The 25,482-nt window shown below is 46.7% G+C and overlaps 2 protein-coding genes across 18 annotated transcripts in view; both read right to left on the bottom strand.

Annotated features, from left to right (window-relative positions):
• Positions 1-6,403, bottom strand: part of cntn1b (contactin 1b) — a 33,060-nt gene extending 26,657 nt beyond the window's left edge. The window contains exon 1 of the mRNA XM_082964126.1: positions 6,258-6,403. The gene's annotated coding sequence lies outside the window, so the exon portion shown is untranslated. The remainder of the gene's footprint in view (positions 1-6,257) is intronic.
• An 8,126-nt stretch (positions 6,404-14,529) lies between these two features.
• The window catches only part of nrcama (neuronal cell adhesion molecule a), a 152,354-nt gene continuing 141,401 nt past the window's right edge, over positions 14,530-25,482 (bottom strand). For 5 of the 17 annotated variants that reach the window (XM_082964132.1, XM_082964130.1, XM_082964131.1 and 2 more), the window contains 6 exons: positions 25,191-25,256; positions 24,718-24,843; positions 24,216-24,380; positions 23,408-23,542; positions 23,250-23,328; positions 14,530-18,398 (listed from right to left, as the gene is read on the bottom strand). In XM_082964132.1, coding sequence (XP_082820258.1) covers positions 18,164-18,398; positions 23,250-23,328; positions 23,408-23,542; positions 24,216-24,380; positions 24,718-24,843; positions 25,191-25,256 — 806 coding nt within the window. In that variant the 3' untranslated portion in view covers positions 14,530-18,163. Of the gene's footprint in view, positions 18,399-23,245; positions 23,329-23,407; positions 23,543-24,215; positions 24,381-24,717; positions 24,844-25,190; positions 25,257-25,482 lie in introns of those variants that run through there. The other 12 variants (XM_082964135.1, XM_082964142.1, XM_082964143.1 and 9 more) reach the window with 7 other exon arrangements.

Below are 25,482 nucleotides of genomic sequence, written 5' to 3' on the forward strand. Positions count from 1 at the left end.
ACTACTATACCGAACCCTGTCTGTCCAACTACTATACTGAACCCTGTCTGTCCAACTACTATACTGAACCCTGTCAGTCCCAGCTAATCGACTGAACGCTCTCCGTTCAGCTACTATACTGAACCCTGTCTGTCCAGCTACTATACTGAACCCTGTCAGTCCCAGCTACCCTACTGAACCCTGTCTGTCTAGCTACTATACTGAACCCTGTCTGTTCAGCTACTCTACTGAACCCTGTCTGTCCAGCTACTATACTGAACCCTGTCTGTCCCAGCTACTATACTGAACCCTGTCTGTCCAGCTACTCTACTGAACCTTGTCTGTCCCAGCTACTATACTGAACCCTGTCTGTCCAGCTACTCTACTGAACCCTGTCTGTCCCAGCTACTATACTGAACCCTGTCTGTTCAGCTACTATACTGAACCCTGTCTGTTCAGCTACTCTACTGAACCCTGTCTGTTCAGCTACTCTACTGAACCCTGTCTGTCCAGCTACTATACTGAACCCTGTCTGTTCAGCTACTATACTGAACCCTGTCTGTTCAGCTACTATACTGAACCCTGTCTGTCCAGCTACTATACTGAACCCTGTCTGTCCAGCTACTATACTGAACCCTGTTTGTCCAGCTACTCTACTGAACCTTGTCTGTCCCAGCTACTATACTGAACCCTGTCTGTCCAGCTACTCTACTGAACCCTGTCTGTCCCAGCTACTATACTGAACCCTGTCTGTTCAGCTACTATACTGAACCCTGTCTGTTCAGCTACTCTACTGAACCCTGTCTGTTCAGCTACTCTACTGAACCCTGTCTGTCCAGCTATTATACTGAACCCTGTCTGTTCAGCTACTATACTGAACCCTGTCTGTTCAGCTACTATACTGAACCCTGTCTGTCCAGCTACTATACTGAACCCTGTCTGTCCAGCTACTATACTGAACCCTGTTTGTCCAGCTACTATACTGAACCTTGTCTGTTCAGCTACTATACTGAACCCTGTCTGTCCAGCTAATCTACTGAACCCTGTCTGTTCAGCTACTATACTGAACCCTGTCTGTTCAGCTACTATACTGAACCCTGTCTGTCCAACTACTATACCGAACCCTGTCTGTCCAACTACTATACTGAACCCTGTCTGTCCAACTACTATACTGAACCCTGTCTGTCCAGCTACTATACTGAACCCTGTCTATTCCAGCTACTATACCCAACCCTGTCTGTCCAGCTACTATACTGAACCCTGTCTGTCCAACTACTATACTGAACCCTGTCTGTCCAGCTACTATACTGAACCCTGTCTGTCCAGCTACTATACTGAACCCTGTTTGTCCTAAAGTCACTATGCAGTCCCAGAGCCCTTCAGAGTCAGATTGTGACCTAAGAGACAGAGAGAGAGGAGAGAGAGGGAGGTGCTTCTGTTCCCAACCAAGGATGGCCTACAGCAGCACCTAGATCTTCTGCACACATTCTGTCAGACATGGGGCCTGACAGTAAATCTCAGTAAGACAAAAATAATGGTGTTCCAAAAAAGGTCCAGTTGCCAGGACCACAAATACAAATTCCATCTAGACACCGTTGCCCTAGAACACACAAAAAACTATATGTACCTTGGCCTAAACATCAGCGCCACAGGTATCTTCAACAAAGCTGTGAACGAGCTGAGAGACAAGGCAAGAAGGGCCTTCTATGCCATCAAAAGGAACATCAAATTTGACATACCAATTAGGATCTGGCTAAAAATACTTGAATCAGTTATACAACCCATTGCCCTTTATGGTTGTGAGGTCTGGGGTCCGCTCACCAACCAAGAATTCACAAAATGGGACAAACACCAGATTGAGACTCTGCATGCAGAATTTGGCAAAAATATTATCTGCGTACAACGTAAAACACCAAATACTGCAGAGCAGAATTAGGCCAATACCCGTTAAATTCTACAACCACCTAAAAGGAAGCGATTCCCAAACCTTCCATAACAAAGCCATCACCTACAGAGAGATGAACCTGGAGAAGGCCAAAAAGATCATCAAGGACAACAACCACCCGAGCCACTGCCTGTTCACCCCGCTACCATCCAGAAGGCGAGGTCAGTACAGGTGCATCAAAGCTGGGACCGAGAGACTGAAAAACAGCTTCTATCTCAAGGCCATCAGACTGTTAAACAGCCATCACTAACACAGTGAGGCTGCTGCCTACATACAGACTTGAAATCATCGGCCACTTAATAAATGGATCACTAGTCACTTTAATAATGCCACTTTAATAATGTTTACATATCTTGCATTACTCATCTCATATGTATATACTGTATTCTATACTATCTATTCTATCTTAGCCTATGCCGCTCTGTCATTGCTCATCCATATATTTATATATTCCTATTCCATTCCTTTACTTAGATTTGTGTGTATTAGGTATTTGTTGTGGAACTGTTAGATTACTTGTTAGATATTACTGCACTTTCGGAACTAGAATCACAAGAATTTTGCTACACTCACAGTAACATCTGCTAACCATGTGTATGTGACCAATACAATTTCATTTGATGTGAAGAGTCCCCTAAGCAAGCTGGTCCTGGGGCTCTGTTCACAAACACAAACAGACCCCACAGAGCCTCAGGACATTAACACAATTAGACCCAACCAAATCATGAGAAAACAAAAAAATAATTACTTGACACATTGGAAAGAATTACCAAAAAACTGAGCAAACTAGAATGCTATTTGGCCCTAAACAGAGAGTACACAGTGGCAGAATACCTGACCACTGTGACTGACCCAAACTTAAGGAAAGCTTTGACTATGTACAGACTCAGTGAGCATAGCCTTGCTATTGAGAAAGGCCGCCGTAGGCAGACCTGGATCTCAAGAGAAGACAGGCTGTGTGCACACTGCCCACAAAAGGAGGTGGAAACTGAGCTGCACTTCCTAACCTTCTGCCAAATGTATGACCATATTAGAGACACATATTTCCCTCAGATTACACAGATCCACAAAGAATTTGAAAACAAATCCAATTTTGATAAACTCCCATATCTACTGGGTGAAATACCACAGTGTGACATCACAGCAGCAAGATTTGTGACCTGTTTCCACAAGAAAAGGTCAACCAGTGAAGAACAAACACCATTGTAAATACAACCCATATTTATGTTGATTTATTTTCCCTTTTGCACTTTAACTATTTGACATAATGACATTTGAAATGTCTTTATTCTTTTGAAACTTTTGTGAGTGTAATGTTTAATGTAAATGTTTTTATTGTTTATTTCACTTTTGTTTATTATCTATTTCACTTGCTTTGGCAATGTAATCATATGTTTCCCATGCCAATAAAGCCCCTTGAATTGAAATGAAAATTGAGAGGAGGCAGAGAGAAGGCAGAGAGCAGGAGACACAGTGCCCATCCACGTACTTCTGATGTGCCTGTATCCGCCCTCTGTCTGAGCCCACAGAGAGAGAAGAGAGAGGTACTATCTACACTGGACAAAAATAGAAACGCAACATGTAAAGTGTTGATCCCATGTTCCATGAGTTGAAATAAAAGATCACAAAATGTTCCATACGCACAAAAAGCTTATTTCTCTCAATTTTTGTGCACAAATTTGTTTGCATCCCTCTGAGTGAGCATTTCTCCTTTGCCAAGATAATCCATCCATCTGACAAGTGTGGCATATCCAGAAGCTGATTAAACAGCATGATCATTATACAGGTGCACCTTGTGCTGGGGACAATAAAAGGCCACTTTAAAATGTGCTGTTTTGTCACACAACACAATGCCACAGACGTCTCAAGTTTTGAGGGAGTATGTAATTAGCATGCTGGCTGCAGGAATGTCCACCAGAGCTGTTGCCAGATAATTGTATGTTCATTTCTCTACCATAAGCTGCCTTCAACTTAATTTGAGAGAATTTGGCAATACGTCCAACCATCCTCATAACCCGTGTGGCTCAGTTGGTAGAGCATGGTGTTTGCAACGCCAGGGTTGTGGGTTCGATTCCCACAGGGAACCAGTACGGGGGAAAAAAATGTATGAAATGTATGCATTCACTACTGTAAGTTGCTCTGGATAATAGCGTCTGCTAAATGACTAAAAAAAATAAAAAAAATAACTGCAGACCTTGTGTTGTGTGGGTGAGCAGTTTGCTGAGGTCAACATTGTGAACTGAGTGCCCCATGGTGGGTTATGGTATGGGCAGGCATAAGCTACAGACAACAAACACAATGGCGATTTCAATGCACAGACATATAGTGATGAGATCCTGAGGCCCATTGCCGTGCCATTCATCTGCCTCCATCTCCTCATGATTCAGCATGATAATGCACGGCCCCATGTCGCAAGGATCTGTACACAATTCCTGGAAGCTGAAATAGGGGATGAGTGATGACTAACAGAGGAGGGTGCATTTCAGTATAAATGAGGAATAACTCAGGATTCTCCAGCTGAGCAGCTTCCAGCATATATCATCTGATACCCTGCTGCTGCTGCAGTCCTCCTCACACTCTCTTTTGGCTGGCTGACAATATTAGCATGTTCTGCCTGTTAGGCTAGCAGGAGCTCTAGGAACGACTCAGTGATTCATAAAGACTTAGACAACAGCTTTTGTACTGTAGCCTAGCAGTATGTCAGACCCAGCCCTGGCACTTGACCACTGCATAATCTCACTTATCAACAGCTACTGTACTTTGCAAATGTAAGTGGTCCAATTTATGAGGCTGCTTGGAGGCTGTATTATCTTCCTAACCTAATGTGTCATGAAGTCCCTCCTCTATAATCCACACAGAATAGAATGCAATAGAATACATTGGAATGCAATAGAATAGAATAGAATGGAATGCAATGCAATAGAATAGAATAGAATGGAATGCTATAGAAGAGAATGGAATCGAATAGAATAGAATGCAATGCAATAGAATAGAATAGAATGGAATGCTATAGAAGAGAATGTAATAGAATAGAATAGAATAGAATAGAATAGAATGCAATGCAATATAATAGAATGGAATGCTATAGAAGAGAATGGAATAGAATAGAATAGAATAGAATGCAATGCAATAGAATAGAATAGAATGGAATGCTATAGAAGAGAATGGAATAGAATGGAATGTAAATCTTCCTCAGAGCACCACTGATATTGTTCTAGTGGATCCAGAGGCATAGTGAATATGATGAAGACAAGACTGTAAGCATCTTCTACTCTCGTCTACTATCTCTGATCAAGTCCTGAGAGTTGGTTTTCTCTGTCATTCTGTAATCTGATCAACAGGACACGCGTATTTAGGTCAGCCTAGTATTAAACTGCCTGCCTGGCCCACTGACTGAGTGGGTGTCTGTTTTTCCTGGCTGAATGCAGAGAAACACCACAGTAATAATACTGACCTTAATATGTCTGCTTCATTTCTTTTCAGATTTGTATTCTGACTTCTGAATTATCCAGAGAAATATATAGGCCTGGAGTGTATGAAAAGTAATCACCACAATGTCCTTTCCACTGATATAAAATATCTTCAATAATGACATGTTTGTTTCTCAAACACCGACAATATTAAATGAAAGCTATAAACATCCTATAATACCTGTGGTAATAATATTGTGCATGGCAGTTTGCTGATTGTTTTCCCATCTGCTTATGTGCAACTGAATTGACAACAACCAATATGGCCAGAGTTTAGTGGTATGTTCACTGTCATTGCCTCTAATTAGGCTGTGCTACATCAATGAAGGACAGCCTAGAAGGTACGCCCCAAGCCAGCCCACCGTAGGACAGTTACATATATGATTATTACATACTGCAGGAGTTTGGTTAAATACCGGGTTACAGGACAGCCCTGCCCAATGAGCCCTTGACGCATCCTCCTTCAATTTCACCTTGCCTCTCCTCAATGCTGAGCTGCAGGGTGCCCTCCCAAAATGAGACTTTCACAAACAATTTAGACGAGTAACTTGCCCACATTCATTTTTCAGAAGCCTATTCAATTTAGCAAAGTGCAGATGTGTAAATATCATGAAAAAAAATGAAGGCGTTCATCGGTCGAAAAGTGACTGCACATTACCCTCACACGCACCTCCCTTCGACTATGATGAGTACGGACGGACCTGCAGTACTGACTATTCTGCATTGCGGTAGCATACTCCGAAGCATTGCAGAATTATCCCTGTCCTGGTCCGTCTTAAAATCCCTCATTGCAATCCCCTAAAACCGACTAAATCTACAGTCCCTATTCTACATGCATTATGCTCATGCCGTTTCAGCCTTACCTGTGAAATAGAATGAAACGGTATTTCAAATTATCCGCATAGCATGAACACCTGGATCAAAACCGCATTGTCCCACAACCAAGCGCGAGGAGCAGCGCGTGCGTTTCAACTTTTCTATTGGAGGAGAGCCTATGACTGGCGGTGGTCGTCGGAAGGACGAGGAAGCGCATATGTGATCGCTATTGGAAGAGGAGGATGCAGGGAGGAAGCCAGCATTGCGCACCGGCGGCGGTATCTGTCCCTGCAAAGCAAACCGACAAAGTAATCACATCAGCATTCTACTGTAGGCCTACACGAGCAGTAGCCTACATGATCAGCAGCCTACAATTTCGGGAAAATATTTATATTTGTAAAGATCTTAAACATGTTCTCTGGCCACATTGTAATAATAACAGATATGTTGATATATATTGGACATTTATTGTCTCAATGTGCTGCCATGTGCCATGCATTTTAAATGATGCATTAATAACAAATGGTTAACTTTTTGAAACAGAGCATGAAACCCATTTTCAAAAACGACAACAGCAGGGCCTTTAATTGAACAAAGAGGAAGTCCAGAAACATATGTGGAAGGTGTGTGGAGGGGTGATGGGATGAGAGAGGTGGTAGAGGTGGGTGGAGGGGGGATGGGATGAGAGAGGTGGTAGAGGTGAGTGGAGGGGTGATGGGATGAGAGAGATGGTAGAGGTGAGTGGAGGGGTGATGGGATGAGAGAGGTGGTAGAGGTGTGTGGAGGGGTGATGGGATGAGAGGTGGTAGAGGTGAGTGGAGGGGTGATGGGATGAGAGAGGTGGTAGAGGTGTGTGGAGGGGTGATGGGATGAGAGAGGTGGTAGAGGTGGGTGGAGGGGTGATGGGATGAGAGAGGTGGTAGAGGTGAGTGGAGGGGTGATGGGATGAGAGGTGGTAGAGGTGTGTGGAGGGGTGATGGGATGAGAGAGGTGGTAGAGGTGTGTGGAGGGGTGATGGGATGAGAGAGGTGGTAGAGGTGTGTGGAGGGGTGATGGGATGAGAGAGGTGGTAGAGGTGTGTGGAGGGGTGATGGGATGAAGAGGTGGTAGAGGTGTGTGGAGGGGTGATGGGATGAGAGAGGTGGTAGAGGTGTGTGGAGGGGTGATGGGATGAGAGAGGTGGTAGAGGTGTGTGGAGGGGTGATGGGATGAGAGAGGTGGTAGAGGTGTGTGGAGGGGTGATGGGATGAGAGAGGTGGTAGAGGTGTGTGGAGGGGTGATGGGATGAGAGAGGTGGTAGAGGTGGGTGGAGGGGTGATGGGATGAGAGAGGTGGTAGAGGTGAGTGGAGGGGTGATGGGATGAGAGAGGTGGTAGAGGTGTGTGGAGGGGTGATGGGATGAGAGAGGTGGTAGAGGTGTGTGGAGGGGTGATGGGATGAGAGAGGTGGTAGAGGTGTGTGGAGGGGTGATGGGATGAGAGAGGAGGTAGAGGTGTGTGGAGGGGTGATGGGATGAGAGAGGTGGTAGAGGTGGGTGGAGGGGTGATGGGATGAGAGAGGGGGTAGAGGTGTGGAGGGGTGATGGGATGAGAGGTGGTAGAGGTGGGTGGAGGGGTGATGGGATGAGAGAGGTGGTAGAGGTGAGTGGAGGGGTGATGGGATGAGAGGTGGTAGAGGTGGGTGGAGGGGTGATGGGATGAGAGAGGTGGAAGAGGTGAGTGGAGGAGTGATGGGATGAGAGAGGTGGTAGAGGTGTGTGGAGGGGTGATGGGATGAGAGAGGTGGTAGAGGTGAGTGGAGGGGTGATGTGATGAGAGAGGTGGTAGAGGTGTGTGGAGGGGTGATGGGATGAGAGAGGTGGTAGAGGTGAGTGGAGGGGTGATGGGATGAGAGAGGTGGTAGAGGTGAGTGGAGGGGTGATGGGATGAGAGAGGTGGTAGAGGTGAGTGGAGGGGTGATGGGATGAGAGACGTGGTAGAGGTGAGTGGAGGGGTGATGGGATGAGAGAGGTGGTAGAGGTGTGTGGAGGGGTGATGGGATGAGAGAGGTGGTAGAGGTGAGTGGAGGGGTGATGGGATGAGAGAGGTGGTAGAGGTGAGTGGAGGGGTGATGGGATGAGAGAGTGGTAGAGGTGAGTGGAGGGGTGATGGGATGAGAGAGGTGGTAGAGGTGAGTGGAGGGGTGATGGGATGAGAGAGGTGGTAGAGGTGAGTGGAGGGGTGATGGGATGAGAGAGGTGGTAGAGGTGTGTGGAGGGGTGATGGGATGAGAGAGTGGTAGAGGTGTGTGGAGGGGTGATGGGATGAGAGGTGGTAGAGGTGGGTGGAGGGGTGATGGGATGAGAGGTGGTAGAGGTCGGTGGAGGGGTGATGGGATGAGAGAGGTGGTAGAGCTGGGTGGAGGGGTGATGGGATGAGAGAGGTGGTAGAGGTGTGTGGAGGGGTGATGGGATGAGAGAGGTGGTAGAGGTGGGTGGAGGGGTGATGGGATGAGAGAGGTGGTAGAGCTGGGTGGAGGGGTGATGGGATGAGAGAGGTGGTAGAGAGGTGTGGAGGGGTGATGGGATGAGAGAGATGATAGAGATGGGTGGAGGGGTGATGGGATGAGAGATGGTAGAGGTGGGTGGAGGGGTGATGGAATGAGAGAGGTGGGAGAGGGGTGTGGAGGGTGATGGGATGAGAGAGGTGGTAGAGGTGTGTGGAGGGGTGATGGGATGAGAGAGGTGGTAGAGGTGGGTGGTGGGGTGATGGGATGAGAGAGGTGGTAGAGCTGGGTGGAGGGGTGATGGGATGAGAGAGATGGTAGAGGTGTGTGGAGGGGTGATGGGATGAGAGATGGTAGAGGTGGGTGGAGGGGTGATGGGATGAGAGAAACGGTAGAGGTGGGTGGAGGGGTGATGGGATGAGAGAGGTGGTAGAGGTGTGTGGAGGGGTGATGGGATGAGAGAGGTGGTAGAGGTGTGTGGAGGGGTGATGGATGAGAGAGGGTAGAGGTGAGTGGAGGGGTGATGGGATGAGAGAGGTGGTAGAGGTGTGTGGAGGGGTGATGGGATGAGAGAGGTGGTAGAGGTGAGTGGAGGGGTGATGGATGAGAGAGGTGGTAGAGGTGTGGAGGGGTGATGGGATGAGAGAGGTGGTAGAGGTGAGTGGAGGGGTGATGGGATGAGAGAGGTGGTAGAGGTGTGTGGAGGGGTGATGGGATGAGAGAGGTGGTAGAGGTGAGTGGAGGGGTGATGGGATGAGAGAGGTGGTAGAGGTGAGTGGAGGGGTGATGGGATGAGAGAGGTGGTAGAGGTGTGTGGAGGGGTGATGGGATGAGAGAGGTGGTAGAGGTGAGTGGAGGGGTGATGGGATGAGAGAGGTGGTAGAGGTGAGTGGAGGGGTGATGGGATGAGAGAGGTGGTAGAGGTGAGTGGAGGGGTGATGGGATGAGAGAGGTGGTAGAGGTGAGTGGAGGGGTGATGGGATGAGAGAGGTGGTAGAGGTGAGTGGAGGGGTGATGGGATGAGAGAGTGGTAGAGGTGGGTGGAGGGGTGATGGGATGAGAGAGGTGGTAGAGGTGTGTGGAGGGGTGATGGGATGAGAGAGGTGGTAGAGGTGTGTGGAGGGGTGATGGGATGAGAGAGGTGGTAGAGGTGAGTGGAGGGGTGATGGGATGAGAGAGGTGGTAGAGGTGGGTGGAGGGGTGATGGGATGAGAGAGGTGGTAGAGGTGTGTGGAGGGGTGATGGGATGAGAGAGGTGGTAGAGGTGAGTGGAGGGGTGATGGGATGAGAGAGGTGGTAGAGGTGAGTGGAGGGGTGATGGGATGAGAGAGATGGTAGAGGTGTGTGGAGGGGTGATGGGATGAGAGATGGTAGAGGTGGGTGGAGGGGTGATGGGATGAGAGAGATGGTAGAGGTGGGTGGAGGGGTGATGGGATGAGAGAGGTGGTAGAGGTGTGTGGAGGGGTGATGGGATGAGAGAGGTGGTAGAGGTGTGTGGAGGGGTGATGGATGAGAGAGGGTAGAGGTGAGTGGAGGGGTGATGGGATGAGAGAGGTGGTAGAGGTGTGTGGAGGGGTGATGGGATGAGAGAGGTGGTAGAGGTGAGTGGAGGGGTGATGGATGAGAGAGGTGGTAGAGGTGGTGGAGGGGTGATGGGATGAGAGAGGTGGTAGAGCTGGGTGGAGGGGTGATGGGATGAGAGAGGTGGTAGAGGTGTGTGGAGGGGTGATGGGATGAGAGATGGTAGAGGTGGGTGGAGGGGTGATGGGATGAGAGAAACGGTAGAGGTGGGTGGAGGGGTGATGGGATGAGAGAGGTGGTAGAGGTGTGTGGAGGGGTGATGGGATGAGAGAGGTGGTAGAGGTGTGTGGAGGGGTGATGGATGAGAGAGGGTAGAGGTGAGTGGAGGGGTGATGGGATGAGAGAGGTGGTAGAGGTGTGTGGAGGGGTGATGGGATGAGAGAGGTGGTAGAGGTGTGTGGAGGGGTGATGGATGAGAGAGGTGGTAGAGGTGTGGAGGGGTGATGGGATGAGAGAGGTGGTAGAGGTGAGTGGAGGGTGATGGGATGAGAGAGGTGGTAGAGGTGAGTGGAGGGGTGATGGGATGAGAGAGGTGGTAGAGGTGAGTGGAGGGGTGATGGGATGAGAGAGGTGGTAGAGGTGAGTGGAGGGGTGATGGGATGAGAGAGGTGGTAGAGGTGTGTGGAGGGGTGATGGGATGAGAGAGGTGGTAGAGGTGAGTGGAGGGGTGATGGGATGAGAGAGGTGGTAGAGGTGGGTGGAGGGGTGATGGGATGAGAGAGGTGGTAGAGGTGAGTGGAGGGGTGATGGGATGAGAGAGGTGGTAGAGGTGAGTGGAGGGGTGATGGGATGAGAGAGGTGGTAGAGGTGAGTGGAGGGGTGATGGGATGAGAGAGGTGGTAGAGGTGAGTGGAGGGGTGATGGGATGAGAGAGGTGGTAGAGGTGAGTGGAGGGGTGATGGGATGAGAGAGGTGGTAGAGGTGAGTGGAGGGGTGATGGGATGAGAGGTGGTAGAGGTGGGTGGAGGGGTGATGGGATGAGAGAGGTGGTAGAGGTGTGTGGAGGGGTGATGGGATGAGAGAGGTGGTAGAGGTGTGTGGAGGGGTGATGGGATGAGAGAGGTGGTAGAGGTGAGTGGAGGGGTGATGGGATGAGAGAGGTGGTAGAGGTGGGTGGAGTGGTGATGGGATGAGAGAGGTGGTAGAGGTGAGTGGAGGGGTGATGGGATGAGAGAGGTGGTAGAGGTGAGTGGAGGGGTGATGGGATGAGAGCGGTGGTAGAGGTGAGTGTAGGGGTGATGGGATGAGAGAGATGGTAGAGGTGTGTGGAGGGGTGATGGGATGAGAGATGGTAGAGGTGGGTGGAGGGGTGATGGGATGAGAGAAACGGTAGAGGTGGGTGGAGGGGTGATGGGATGAGAGAGGTGGTAGAGGTGTGTGGAGGGGTGATGGGATGAGAGAGGTGGTAGAGGTGTGTGGAGGGGTGATGGATGAGAGAGGGTAGAGGTGAGTGGAGGGGTGATGGGATGAGAGAGGTGGTAGAGGTGTGTGGAGGGGTGATGGGATGAGAGAGGTGGTAGAGGTGAGTGGAGGGGTGATGGATGAGAGAGGTGGTAGAGGTGTGTGGAGGGGTGATGGGATGAGAGAGGTGGTAGAGCTGGGTGGAGGGGTGATGGGATGAGAGAGGTGGTAGAGGTGTGTGGAGGGGTGATGGATGAGAGAGGTGGTAGAGGTGAGTGGAGGGGTGATGGGATGAGAGAGGTGGTAGAGGTGAGTGGAGGGTGATGGGATGAGAGAGGTGGTAGAGGTGAGTGGAGGGGTGATGGGATGAGAGAGGTGGTAGAGGTGAGTGGAGGGGTGATGGGATGAGAGAGGTGGTAGAGGTGAGTGGAGGGGTGATGGGATGAGAGAGGTGGTAGAGGTGTGTGGAGGGGTGATGGGATGAGAGAGGTGGTAGAGGTGTGTGGAGGGGTGATGGGATGAGAGAGGTGGTAGAGGTGGGTGGAGGGGTGATGGGATGAGAGAGGTGGTAGAGGTGAGTGGAGGGGTGATGGGATGAGAGAGGTGGTAGAGGTGAGTGGAGGGGTGATGGGATGAGAGAGGTGGTAGAGGTGTGTGGAGGGGTGATGGGATGAGAGAGGTGGTAGAGGTGTGTGGAGGGGTGATGGGATGAGAGAGGTGGTAGAGGTGGGTGGAGGGGTGATGGGATGAGAGAGGTGGTAGAGGTGAGTGGAGGGGTGATGGGATGAGAGAGGTGGTAGAGGTGTGTGGAGGGGTGATGGGATGAGAGAGGTGGTAGAGGTGAGTGGAGGGGTGATGGGATGAGAGGTGGTAGAGGTGTGTGGAGGGGTGATGGGATGAGAGAGGTGGTAGAGGTGAGTGGAGGGGTGATGGGATGAGAGAGGTGGTAGAGGTGAGTGGAGGGGTGATGGGATGAGAGAGGTGGTAGAGGTGAGTGGAGGGGTGATGGGATGAGAGAGGTGGTAGAGGTGAGTGGAGGGGTGATGGGATGAGAGAGGTGGTAGAGGTGAGTGGAGGGGTGATGGGATGAGAGGTGGTAGAGGTGGGTGGAGGGGTGATGGGATGAGGGAGGTGGTAGAGGTGTGTGGAGGGGTGATGGGATGAGAGAGGTGGTAGAGGTGTGTGGAGGGGTGATGGGATGAGAGAGGTGGTAGAGGTGAGTGGAGGGGTGATGGGATGAGAGAGGTGGTAGAGGTGGGTGGAGTGGTGATGGGATGAGAGAGGTGGTAGAGGTGAGTGGAGGGGTGATGGGATGAGAGAGGTGGTAGAGGTGTGTGGAGGGGTGATGGGATGAGAGCGGTGGTAGAGGTGAGTGTAGGGGTGATGGGATGAGAGAGGTGGTAGAGGTGTGTGGAGGGGTGATGGGATGAGAGAGGTGGTAGAGGTGAGTGGAGGGGTGATGGGATGAGGAGGTGGTAGAGGTGAGTGGAGGGGTGATGGGATGAGAGAGGTGGTAGAGGTGTGTGGAGGGGTGATGGGATGAGAGAGGTGGTAGAGGTGAGTGGAGGGGTGATGGGATGAGAGAGGTTGTAGAGGTGGGTGGAGGGGTGATGGGATGAGAGAGGTGGTAGAGGTGGGTGGAGGGGTGATGGGATGAGAGAGGTGGTAGAGGTGAGTGGAGGGGTGATGGGATGAGAGAGGTGGTAGAGGTGGGTGGAGGGGTGATGGGATGAGAGAGGTGGTAGAGGTGAGTGTAGGGGTGATGGGATGAGAGAGGTGGTAGAGGTGTGTGGAGGGGTGATGGGATGAGAGAGGTGGTAGAGGTGTGTGGAGGGGTGATGGGATGAGAGAGGTGGTAGAGGTGAGTGGAGGGGTGATGGGATGAGAGAGGTGGTAGAGGTGGGTGGAGGGGTGATGGGATGAGAGAGGTGGTAGAGGTGTGTGGAGGGGTGATGGGATGAGAGAGGTGGTAGAGGTGAGTGGAGGGGTGATGGGATGAGAGAGGTGGTAGAGGTGTGTGGAGGGGTGATGGGATGAGAGAGGTGGTAGAGGTGAGTGGAGGGGTGATGGGATGAGAGAGGTGGTAGAGGTGGGTGGAGGGGTGATGGGATGAGAGAGGTGGTAGAGGTGAGTGGAGGGCTGATGGGATGAGAGAGGTGGTAGAGGTGAGTGGAGGGGTGATGGGATGAGAGAGGTGGTAGAGGTGAGTGGAGGGGTGATGGGATGAGAGAGGTGGTAGAGGTGAGTGGAGGGTGATGGGAGTTCTGCTGAGCTTTTGATTCTCTCACACACACACACACACACACACACACACACACACACACACGACACACACACACACACACACACACACACACACACACACACACACACACACACACACACACACACACACACACACACACACACACACACACACACACACACACACACACACACACACACACACACACACACACACACACACACACACACCCCAAATCCAGATTGTATAATCTATAATCCCCAGTGTGGGTAATGAGGGGGAGAAACAAAGAGAAATAGCACTTCTATACAGCAGGATTAGATCAAAACAAATCTCCCTCTATATATTTGAGTCAGTAGGTTGCATAGTAGTCTACTACTTCACTGGATAAACAGCCCTACCGTTCAGTGTCCAAACAAGGTACATTGGACAAGGCCTTGTTATTGCATAATATACAGTAACTTGTTACAAAGAACCTTGAATATCTCCAGGTATACATAACGAATCTATTGAAACAATACACAGGTATTCATGTTTGATATAGAATACAAATGAACCATTAAAATAATAATAGCTGAAATTAAAAGGCGGAATAAATCAGTCTGAAGTGAAATTCTGAAACCAACATTTATTTTTTTTCCATTTTAAAATACAAAATATTTAGCAATATTATATTATAGTAAACCATTTGACAGCCTTTCATGCTCTTCGAGTAGCTTCAACATTTACCAGAATGTTCTTCTATCATTTCATATATTATTTCCTATAGTCACCAGGGTTTTCACACTGCGTCCTGCTATCATTTAGTCTATTTGTGAGACTTAATGGATGAGCATGTCATTTGTTTAATTGTATTATTTTCTCCTCCTCCCCTCCCTCTCCTCCTCCTCCTCCTCCTCCTGCTCCTCTCCTCTCCTGCTCCTCCTCCTCCTCCTCCTCCCCTCCTCCTCCTCCTGCTCCTCTCCTGCTCCTCCTCCTCCTCCCCTCCTCCCCTCCTCCTTCTCCTACTCCTCTCCTCCTCCTCCTCTCCTCCTCCTCCTCCTCGCCCCATAAAGCCTTGAGCTAGCAAAAGTAGTAACCTGACAGATTTGAAAAACAAAGTTGCACAGCAAATGAAAGAGTGAAAACTGTAAAAGGTCTCTCTTGCACCCAACACACCTTGCTTCAAACCCCCATGATGCTCGTTGATCAGGTCAAGCTCCCGTCTGGCGTCTCTGTACCCCATCCAACCAAAACATCTACAGTCAGGTCAAGCTCTATTTACATATTACAACAAAATATCTACACACAGAAAGCAGACACATTTGGAAACTAAAAACTTGATGCAAGTTGTGAAAATGTAGATCATGTAAATCTCTTGAAATTCTCCCTTGGTCTTCCAGGTGACATATGGAGCAGTTGATCTGTCTCTGCCAAGATGGCCGACCACTTCACACAACAGACTGTCATCACCTAGAAGAGGAGCTATAGAATATGTCTCACACACACACACACACACACGCACGCACGCACGCACACACACACGCACACAGACAGACAGATGCACACGCACACACACACACACACACACACACACACACACACACACACACACACACACACACACACACACACACACACACACACACACACACACACACACACACACACACACACACACACACACACACACACACACACACACACACACACACTTCATTCTTGTAGATTATCCAACTCCACTGACTACTGGGTGGAGGCTACACACTAAACTTCAAGGTTGCGCTCTGAGTTACAGCAAAACGTGACAACATACAGATAGAAACGTTCAAATGCAGAAAACAAATCACCAGCACATATTACTATTGACATTTTCCAATCAAACAAGCAACATTTCATTCCTTATGATGAATAGGCAAAACACATTCAATATCTTCCATAGCTTTCAAACCCCTCAGTTCATATCAGCTGTTTTACGTCGTAGCAGTAGCTCACCTCATCCTTAATAGCAGTTAACCAGAGAGTTAAACAATAGGTTGCATCTGAAATGGGACCCTATTCCCAGAGCCGTATGCGCCCTGGTCAAAAGTAGTGCACTATATAGGGGGAAAGGGTGCTATGTCAGGTGCACCATAGGTTGGCAGTAGTTTAGTGCTGCTGGTCTGGTCCAGAGCCCTTCCTCTAGGTGTGATGCTGAGAGGAGAGATGAGACCATGGATGATGATAGTCTATTCTCCTGTGGTGTTGGTTAGTGATGAATTTCTTTAGGTTAGTAAATAATCTCTCATGGCTTGGTCTATACATGGACCCATGACAACTGTACCGGATTGGAACCATAGAAACAGAATGATGGAATGAATGTCATTCTATTTCTGCGTATTGGAACCAGGTCCTGCTTTGTGTTTTAGAACCAGGTTCTGCTCTGTGTATTGGAACCAGGTCCTGCTTTGTGTTTTAGAACCAGGTTCTGCTCTGTGTATTGGAACCAGGTTCTGCTCTGTCTATTGGAACCGGTTCTGCTCTGTCTATTGGAACCAGGTTCTGCTCTGTCTATTGAAACCAGGTTCTGCTCTGTCTATTGGAACCGGTTCTGCTCTGAGTATTAGAACCAGGTTCTTCTCTGTGTGGATGAGGGGATGTTTATGGGTATGAATCTAGAACACAGGCTGTTCTCTACAAAGGCACTATTAACCATGCTGAAGGGTTCTCTGGTTTTGCACCGCCTGCAGTCTGTATCGGGTTCCAGACCTGGCTCAGAATAGTTTGATTTCATTACTTTAGGATGCGCTTGATTTAGCTTGTCTGCTGTGCAGAGTTCACCCAGGTGGGTGGGGATCTCTCGTCATCGTACTATTATATTGGTTCCACAAGCAGAATAGAGTACACCTAAAGTGTTTGCAAGAAAACAAATATTTTACTATTTTGACACAGGTCTGCTCCGGGAACTGCAACATAGCACCGCTTGACTTCCCTCTCTCCCTCTCTCCCTCCCTCCCTCCAAGGCAGGAGCTGTGAAGCTGTATGAACAATGGGTCTGTTCCAATCTCCATATTAGATAGTAGTGCCACTGCAACAAGACCATGTGTCTGGTGGAAAGGAAGACAACTAAACAACAACATCCCTTGAAAAACCAAAGCAAGACAAACAGCAACGTCTGTGTGTGAGTGTGGGATGGTTGGAGAGAGGTGTGGAGTGTCGCTGTGATTCTGTATTGATTATCACTAGTTTTCTCTTCAGGGCTACAAACTATAAATGTGTTATTCCTGACCATCCAGTACATAGATTTGTTCTGCTGTTACAGTATACATACAAACACCTTCTGTCTTGCAAAAATAACATGTCACAATAGCATTAAACTGAGTCACACTTTTCACAGCAATGTCCACAAAGACATTGATGACGCCATAGTTTTTCCCCGTATTATAATACCAATATAAGACTGTTGACAGTAGAAAGGTAAGATGATGAAAGGCATAAGCAGTAGTTTAAGGTGTGCACCGCGTCATCTCTGCTCCCACGCTGGACACCAGTATGAATCCGTGTGTAATGGTTTAGAATATCATTCATTCCATGCACTATATTAATCAGAAGCAGATGAATGTATAGAATGGTGAAATGTATGTATACTGTTGACTGCCATGTTGGGTGATGTTGAGAAAATATATATTCTAATGGATATCATTGTTTGCAAAAAGACAATGATCTATATATGTCATCATATATACGTTTGTGAAAGCTAAAATGGCCCTAACACACACATGCCCTCTCCAGCACTTTGTGGAGCAGTCTGGGTGATGAGAACCAACCCAGTCTACTCCTGGAATACATTCCTCCACTTCCTGCTTGTCAGTGTTGCCTTCTCCTCCAGCTCTCCATCTCTCTCTGTCTGTTTCTGGGCTCCTACATCCCTCCTTCTACTTTTTCAAATGGTTCTACGGTTCTTCTTCTCATGTCTCTTCTGGTTGGTTAGTTGTTTGTCCCATCGTGTGATAGTGAGGGTGGTGAGAGTAGTCACAGTGTGATGGGGGGGTGGGGAGTTGGCAGGCAGGAGGGGCAGGCTGTGGAGAGATGACAGGGTGTGACAGAAGTAGTCATGGTGATGGGTGGCCATGGTGACAGGTCACCACGGTGATGAGTCTCCATGGTGACACGTCCTTATGGTGGCAGATCTCCATGGTGACAGGTCAGGTCACCATAGCGACGGTTTCCATGGCAGCCAGTCGTCATGGCATCGCCATCGGCTAGCGGTGACTGTCTATCTAACTAGACGAAGGAGTTCATAGCGTTGACCGGCGACGGGGCCTCGGAGCTCTCGTTGCCCTCGTGCGTGTCTTTCTCCTTCTTGCCGCTGTACTGGCCGATGAAGGATCCATCCTCGTTGAACTGGCCATCCCCTCCCTCGCCGTAGTCCACCAGGCTGTCATCACTGTCGTCCCTCTTCACCGTTCCGTTGGACGGCGTCCGGCTGCCCTTCAGAGGCTTGTGGTCCTCCGTGTCACTAAGGGTTAGGAGGGAGAGGGAGAGGCAGAGAAACGGTTTACTTTAGGTCAGATAGTGGTGGCTAAGTTTGGTCCTGGAGAGATATAGGGGGTGCAGGGTTTTGTTCCAGCCTGGCATTGATGCACCTAATTCACCTGACCAAGGTCTTGTTTAGGATGTGTTCAAGCTTGGCTGGAGCAAAAGCCTGGAACACCTAGTTCTGTGGGACTGGACTTGGTGACGAAAACTTTGACATGATTCCATTTCAATCAATAAGGCGTGCTTCTCAACATAACGCACATACTAGGCAGACATCAGACATCAGACCATGTGCTATCCATTAAATCTACATGCATTAAAGACTCAGAGGGATTCAAATAACAGATCTGTCCAAAATGCATAGGGGTCTTAATGGTCTTGGGGTCGAGGGGCTGATTCGTACAAAAACCCTTTTATTGAAATTACAAACTGAACTGATTCTGGTGGATCAATCTACCAGTAGAAGTGCAGCACACTATATCCTGTTCAACATTAACACCACGGTGACACTATATCCTGTTCAACATTAACACCACGGTGACACTATATCCTGTTCAACATTAACACCACGGTGACACTATATCCTGTTCAACATTAACACCACGGTGACACTATATCCTGTTCAACATTAACACCACGGTGACACTATATCCTGTTCAACATTAACACCACGGTGACACTATATCCTGTTCAACATTAACACCACGGTGACAATATATCCTGTTCAACATTAACACCACGGTGACACTATATCCTGTTCAACATTAACACCACGGTGACACTATATCCTGTTCAACATTAACACCACGGTGACACTATATCCTGTTCAACATTAACACCACGGTGACACTATATCCTGTTCAACATTAACACCACGGTGACAATATATCCTGTTCAACATTAACACCACGGTGACAATATATCCTGTTCAGCATTAACACCACGGTGACACTATATCCTGTTCAACATTAACACCACGGTGACACTATATCCTGTTCAACATTAACACCACAGTGACACTATATCCTGTTCAACATTAACACTACGGTGACAATATATCCTGTTCAACATTAACACCACGGTGACACTATATCCTGTTCAACATTAACACCACGGTGACACTATATCCTGTTCAACATTAACACCACGGTGACACTATATCCTGTTCAACATTAACACCACGGTGATACTATATCCTGTTCAACATTAACACCACGGTGACACTATATCCTGTTCAACATTAACACCACGGTGACAATATATCCTGTTCAACATTAACACCACGGTGACAATATATCCTGTTCAACATTAACACCACGGTGACAATATATCCTGTTCAACATTAACACCACGGTGATACTATATCCTGTTCAACATTAACACCACGGTGACAATATATCCTGTTCAACATTAACACTACGGTGACAATATATCCTGTACAACATTAACACCACGGTGACAATATATCCTGTTCAACATTAACACCACGGTGACACTATATCCTGTTCAACATTAACACCACGGTGACAATATATCTTGTTCAACATTAACACCACGGTGACACTATATCCTGTTCAACATTAACACCACGGTGACAATACACAGGTATATAGGACTTAGTAATGCTGTCCTTAGTGTTTCCTCGCCGCTCGTTTTCCATCTATGCCAGAATATGGCATACATTTATACTGTATAGAAATAACAACACTGAGTGTACAAAACATTAAGGACACCTACTCTTTCCATGACATAGCACCCCATTTAAGTTTATATAAGGTGAAGTATTATCTTTTATCTTGTCATGACAGAATGACCAGATGAATCCAGGTGAAACCCATGGTAACCTTGTCACTGGTTAAATCCACTTTAATCAGACTTGATGAAGGGGGGAAGACAGGTTAAATAATGATTTTTAAGCGTTTTGACAATTGAGACATGGATTGTGTATGTGTGTCATTCAGAGGGTGAATGGACAAGACAAAATATTGAAGTGCCTTTGAACAGGGTCTGGTAGTAGGTACCAGGCACACCGGTTTGTGTCAAGAACTGCAACGCTGCTGGGTTTTTCACACTCAACAGTTCCCTGTGTATATCAATATTGGTCGACCACCCAAAGGACATCCAGCCAACTTGACAGAACTGTGGGAAGCATTGGAGTCAACATGGGCCAGCATCCCTGTGGAACACTTTCGACACCTTGTAGAGTCCATGCCCCGACGAATTGCACCTTGTTCTGAGGGCAAAACAAGGTGCAACTCAATATTAGGAAGGTGTCGTTAATGTTTTGTACACTGTGTATTATATTAGATTGACATTACAATGGCACAACTCATAAATACAACCAAATTTTGACATTTTTCTACCCAAAAGGAAACATTGAAAGCAACTGAAAATGAAGCCAAACAGGATATGCAGTCAAATAGTAGCTTCTGATTTTAGTGACTGTTAGTGTTAAATAAATACAACCGGATTACAATCAGGTGCTAGCCAACAAACAGGTGAGTTAAACTGACATAGTATAATCTGTGCTGGGTTTGACAAGGCCCAGCTGTCTCCTTTAGCATCAGTTTAGACACACACACAGACCTGTATCAGACGGTATGTGTTGCATGCCAGGCTTGCTGTATGCTAATAGCATAATGCTAACCCCCTTACCTTTCCAGGGACCTACACCCCAAAGACAGAGAACAATGGAGGAACACATGAAGAGTGGTGGATGAGAAAATACATTCTGCTATGTGCTTTATTACAGTAGCAGCCTGATATCAAACAGTCAACCCATGTATTACAGTAGCAGCCTGATATCAAACAGTCAACCCATGTATTACAGTAGCAGCCTGCTATCAAACAGTCAACCCATGTATTACAGTAGCAGCCTGATATCAAACAGTCAACCCATGTATTACAGTAGCAGCCTGATATCAAACAGTCAACCCATGTATTACAGTAGCAGCCTGATATCAAACAGTCAACCCATTTATTACAGTAGCAGCCTGATATCAAACAGTCAACCCATGTATTACAGTAGCAGCCTGATATCAAACAGTCAACCCATGTATTACAGTAGCAGCCTGATATCAAACAGTCAACCCATGTATTACAGTAGCAGCCTGATATCAAACAGTCAATCCATGTATTACAGTAGCAGCCTGATATCAAACAGTCAACCCATGTATTACAGTAGCAGCCTGATATCAAACAGTCAACCCATGTATTACAGTAGCAGCCTGATATCAAACAGTCAACCCATGTATTACAGTAGCAGCCTGCTATCAAACAGTCAACCCATGTATTACAGAAGCAGCCTGATATCAAACAGTCAACCCATGTATTACAGTAGCAGCCTGCTATCAAACAGTCAACCCATGTATTACAGTAGCAGCCTGATATCAAACAGTCAACCCATGTATTACAGTAGCAGCCTGATATCAAACAGTCAACCCATGTATTACAGTAGCAGCCTGCTATCAAACAGTCAACCCATGTATTACAGTAGCAGCCTGATATCAAACAGTCAACCCATGTATTACAGTAGCAGCCTGATATCAAACAGTCAACCCATGTATTACAGTAGCAGCCTGATATCAAACAGTCAACCCATGTATTACAGTAGCAGCCTGATATCAAACAGTCAACCCATGTATTACAGTAGCAGCCTGATATCAAACAGTCAACACGTTTGAAGCGCCACAATTATTATTATTACTATACTAACTAAAAACAAAACCCCCCAAAAAGATTTGGCACACAAAGTATGATGATGATATCACAAGTTAGTGCAGATTGAGACACGTTCAGCAGTAAAGTCTGATACAACTTCTCAACAATGATAGCATGACAGCTGTTTTTAATGTTACATTAAAATACATACGCTATTTGCATACACACACACACTAATGTATACAAGTTGCTTTGATATATTATGAAATCATATTTGTAAGTAAGTACAGTATTTACAGTGTTAATTAAACACAGACAGGTGTAGATTATGTCTTGTTAATTATACACAGACAAGTGTAGATTATGTCTTGTTAATTAAACACAGACAGGTGTAGATTATGTCTTGTTAATTATACACAGAGAGGTGTAGATTCTGTCTTGTTAATTAAACACAGAGAAGTGTAGATTCTGTCTTGTTAATTAAACACAGAGAAGTGTAGATTCTGTCTTGTTAATTAAACACAGAAAGGTGTAGATTCTGTCTTGTTAATTAAGCACAGAGAGGTGTAGATTCTGTCTTGTTAATTATACACAGACATGTGTAGATTATGTCTTGTTAATTAAACACAGACAGGTGTAGATTCTGTCTTGTTAATTATACACAGACAGGTGTAGATTCTGTCTTGTTAATTAAACACAGACTGGTGTAGATTCTGTCTTGTTAATTATACACAGAGAGGTGTAGATTCTGTCTTGTTAATTAAACACAGAGAGGTGTAGATTCTGTCTTGTTAATTATACACAGAGAGGTGTAGATTCTGTCTTGTTAATTAAACACAGAGAGGTGTAGATTCTGTCTTGTTAATTAAACACAGACTGGTGTAGATTCTGTCTTGTTAATTATACACAGAGAGGTGTAGATTCTGTCTTGTTAATTAAACACAGAGAGGTGTAGATTCTGTCTTGTTAATTAAACACAGAGAGGTGTAGATTCTGTCTTGCCTCGAGCGAGTCAGGAAGGGAGAGTTTCCTTGTTCCTTGGTAAAATGTTCTACACATCCAAACATGTCAATCAGAACAACATGTCAATCAGAACAACATGGAACAAGTACAGTAGTCTTCAAGGGGAATGTGTGTGTGTGTGTGTTGTGTTCCAGAGTCTCTCTCTCACCTGTACTCTCCAAACGTCCCATCATCATCCTTCATCGGCTGGATCTCTGGGTCTTGATGAGCGTCCTCTTTTTCTTTCACTGTGGATAGAATACATATCATTGTTGCTGAATGTCTAGGGTTGTGTGTGTGTGTGTGTGTGTGTGTGTGTGTGTGTACCTGGGTATTTCCCTCCCTTGTTCCTCTTGATGAAGCAGATGATGAGGAGGACGAGGATGAGGAGAGCGATGGCACACATCAGCCCTATGAACCAACCCTGAGTGGCTAGGTCTACCTGGTTGCTTTTCATTGCTTCTGACACACACACACACACACACACACACACACACACACACACACACACACACACACACACACACAGGAAGAAGAAACATGGAAAAGGTTGTCAGAGTCCTGTTAACAGGTGAACATCTGAAGGGGGAGTGGTGCAGGCAAGGACCTGTATAAACCACAGTTAAATTAAATTAAGAAGCGGGAGGGAATTTCCCCCCAAAAAATCAGGATGAAAAAAATGTATTCTTGTTTTCTAAATGAAGACATGCAACGACAATGACCCTCTACTGAACATACAGTGTGTTTCACCCAGCTTTCACTGCACACAAACTGAAAAGAGACAGGATACCTAAAGTGAAGTAGGGACATCATGAGGCATGCTTTAAACCTTGCTCTTACCATGCTGTTACACTAGCTACACCACAGATTATTACAGGTCAGACTGATGGAGCTCTTATCATGGGAAGAGGGTATGGAAGGAGGACGCAGGCAACTACAAGGAACAATCATCTACCGTACATCAGGGTTGGGGTCAATTCCAGTTCAATTCAGTCACTTCCAATTAATTGAAAAGCAATGAGGAAATACAATTGTAACTGGAACAGTTAACTTCCTGAATTGACTAATTTTGAAATGGAATTGTCCCCAACCCTGCAGTACACTGAGGCAGAGCGCTCTGGACATGCTGCCTCACCTGGCAGCGTTATCACTAGCTCCTCTGTACTGTGTATGGTAGCCTCAGAGTGATCTTTAACTACCACCCGAACCCTATAGGACGTCCCCGGCTTTAAGCCCTTTATCAGATAGGTCTGAGACCCGCTACTGCCGTTTACAAACTCTTTAGTCCAGTCTTCTTTACCTGGAGGGAATGCAGGCGTTGGGGAGAAAGTCAACATAGAGAGAAGGAAGGTATGTATTGAAAAAGCCAAGTATTTGGGTGATGATATGACAGATGTACTGAAAAACATTTTATTAGTGAAAACTTTTGAGTTGAGCATGCCACTTCCTCATTCTATGAGCTATGTTTTTATGGGAATTGATGATCCAGGTTTTGAAATAAATTAACAATGATACTTTAACCGTATTAAGTTTATATGTTTGACAGGCAGTTTATATGCTTAACTGTGTGTTTATATGCATGCAATTTGCTTTGTGATGCGATGAGACGATATTGTATAGAAGCAGGAATAGCTTACTGTTTTCTACAATATACTCCACATACACATTCTTATCTGGTCCAAAGTATTCCCAACTTATCACTGCTCCCTCCTCTCCCACCACAGATGAGTTTACATTGGTGAACGCCGAGCCTATCGGATGCACTGATCACACAGGGAAGAACATACATACAGGACAGTTGAGCTACACAAGTTGGAATCGTTGCCAGTAAAATACAAGTCTCAGAGGTAGGATGTTACAGACGCTCACGGAGGAAGGTACTTAGACTCAAATACAAACTGTAGACTTTGTAATCTAATAAAGTAGTTTTTTTCTCCAGAAAATGAGTCACCTTTCCTGCATTTTCCACCATATTTCCCTGAGAACTAATCATTTGTCACATGCAAGCTAGACACAGGACACACAACTGCCCTAAACAATGAGTTAACATGTTCCTCTTTAGAGATTTTATGGAGAGAGAGGTAAGGGACTCCGGGAATGGCTGTAGTACCCTTGTAAAACTGGGGGCGCAGAGACTGAGTGATGGGAGAGATTGGAAGATGGGGTTCTGTGTAGCCTGAAACAACAACACCACAGAGAAGAGTAAGACACCACAGACACCACAGACACCACAGACACCACAACCACAAGGACAGACAAACAAATAGTAACACAATACTATAGAGTAGTTATAGTAGTTATAGTAGTTATAGTAGTTAACATCATACAGGACAGGTAGTTATAGTAGTTATAGTAGTTATAGTAGTTAACATCATACAGGACAGGTAGTTATAATAGTTAAC

Source organism: Salmo salar, chromosome 17, assembly GCF_965601325.2.
Source record: "Salmo salar chromosome 17, fSalSal1, whole genome shotgun sequence".
NCBI classification, from domain to species: domain Eukaryota; kingdom Metazoa; phylum Chordata; class Actinopteri; order Salmoniformes; family Salmonidae; genus Salmo; species Salmo salar.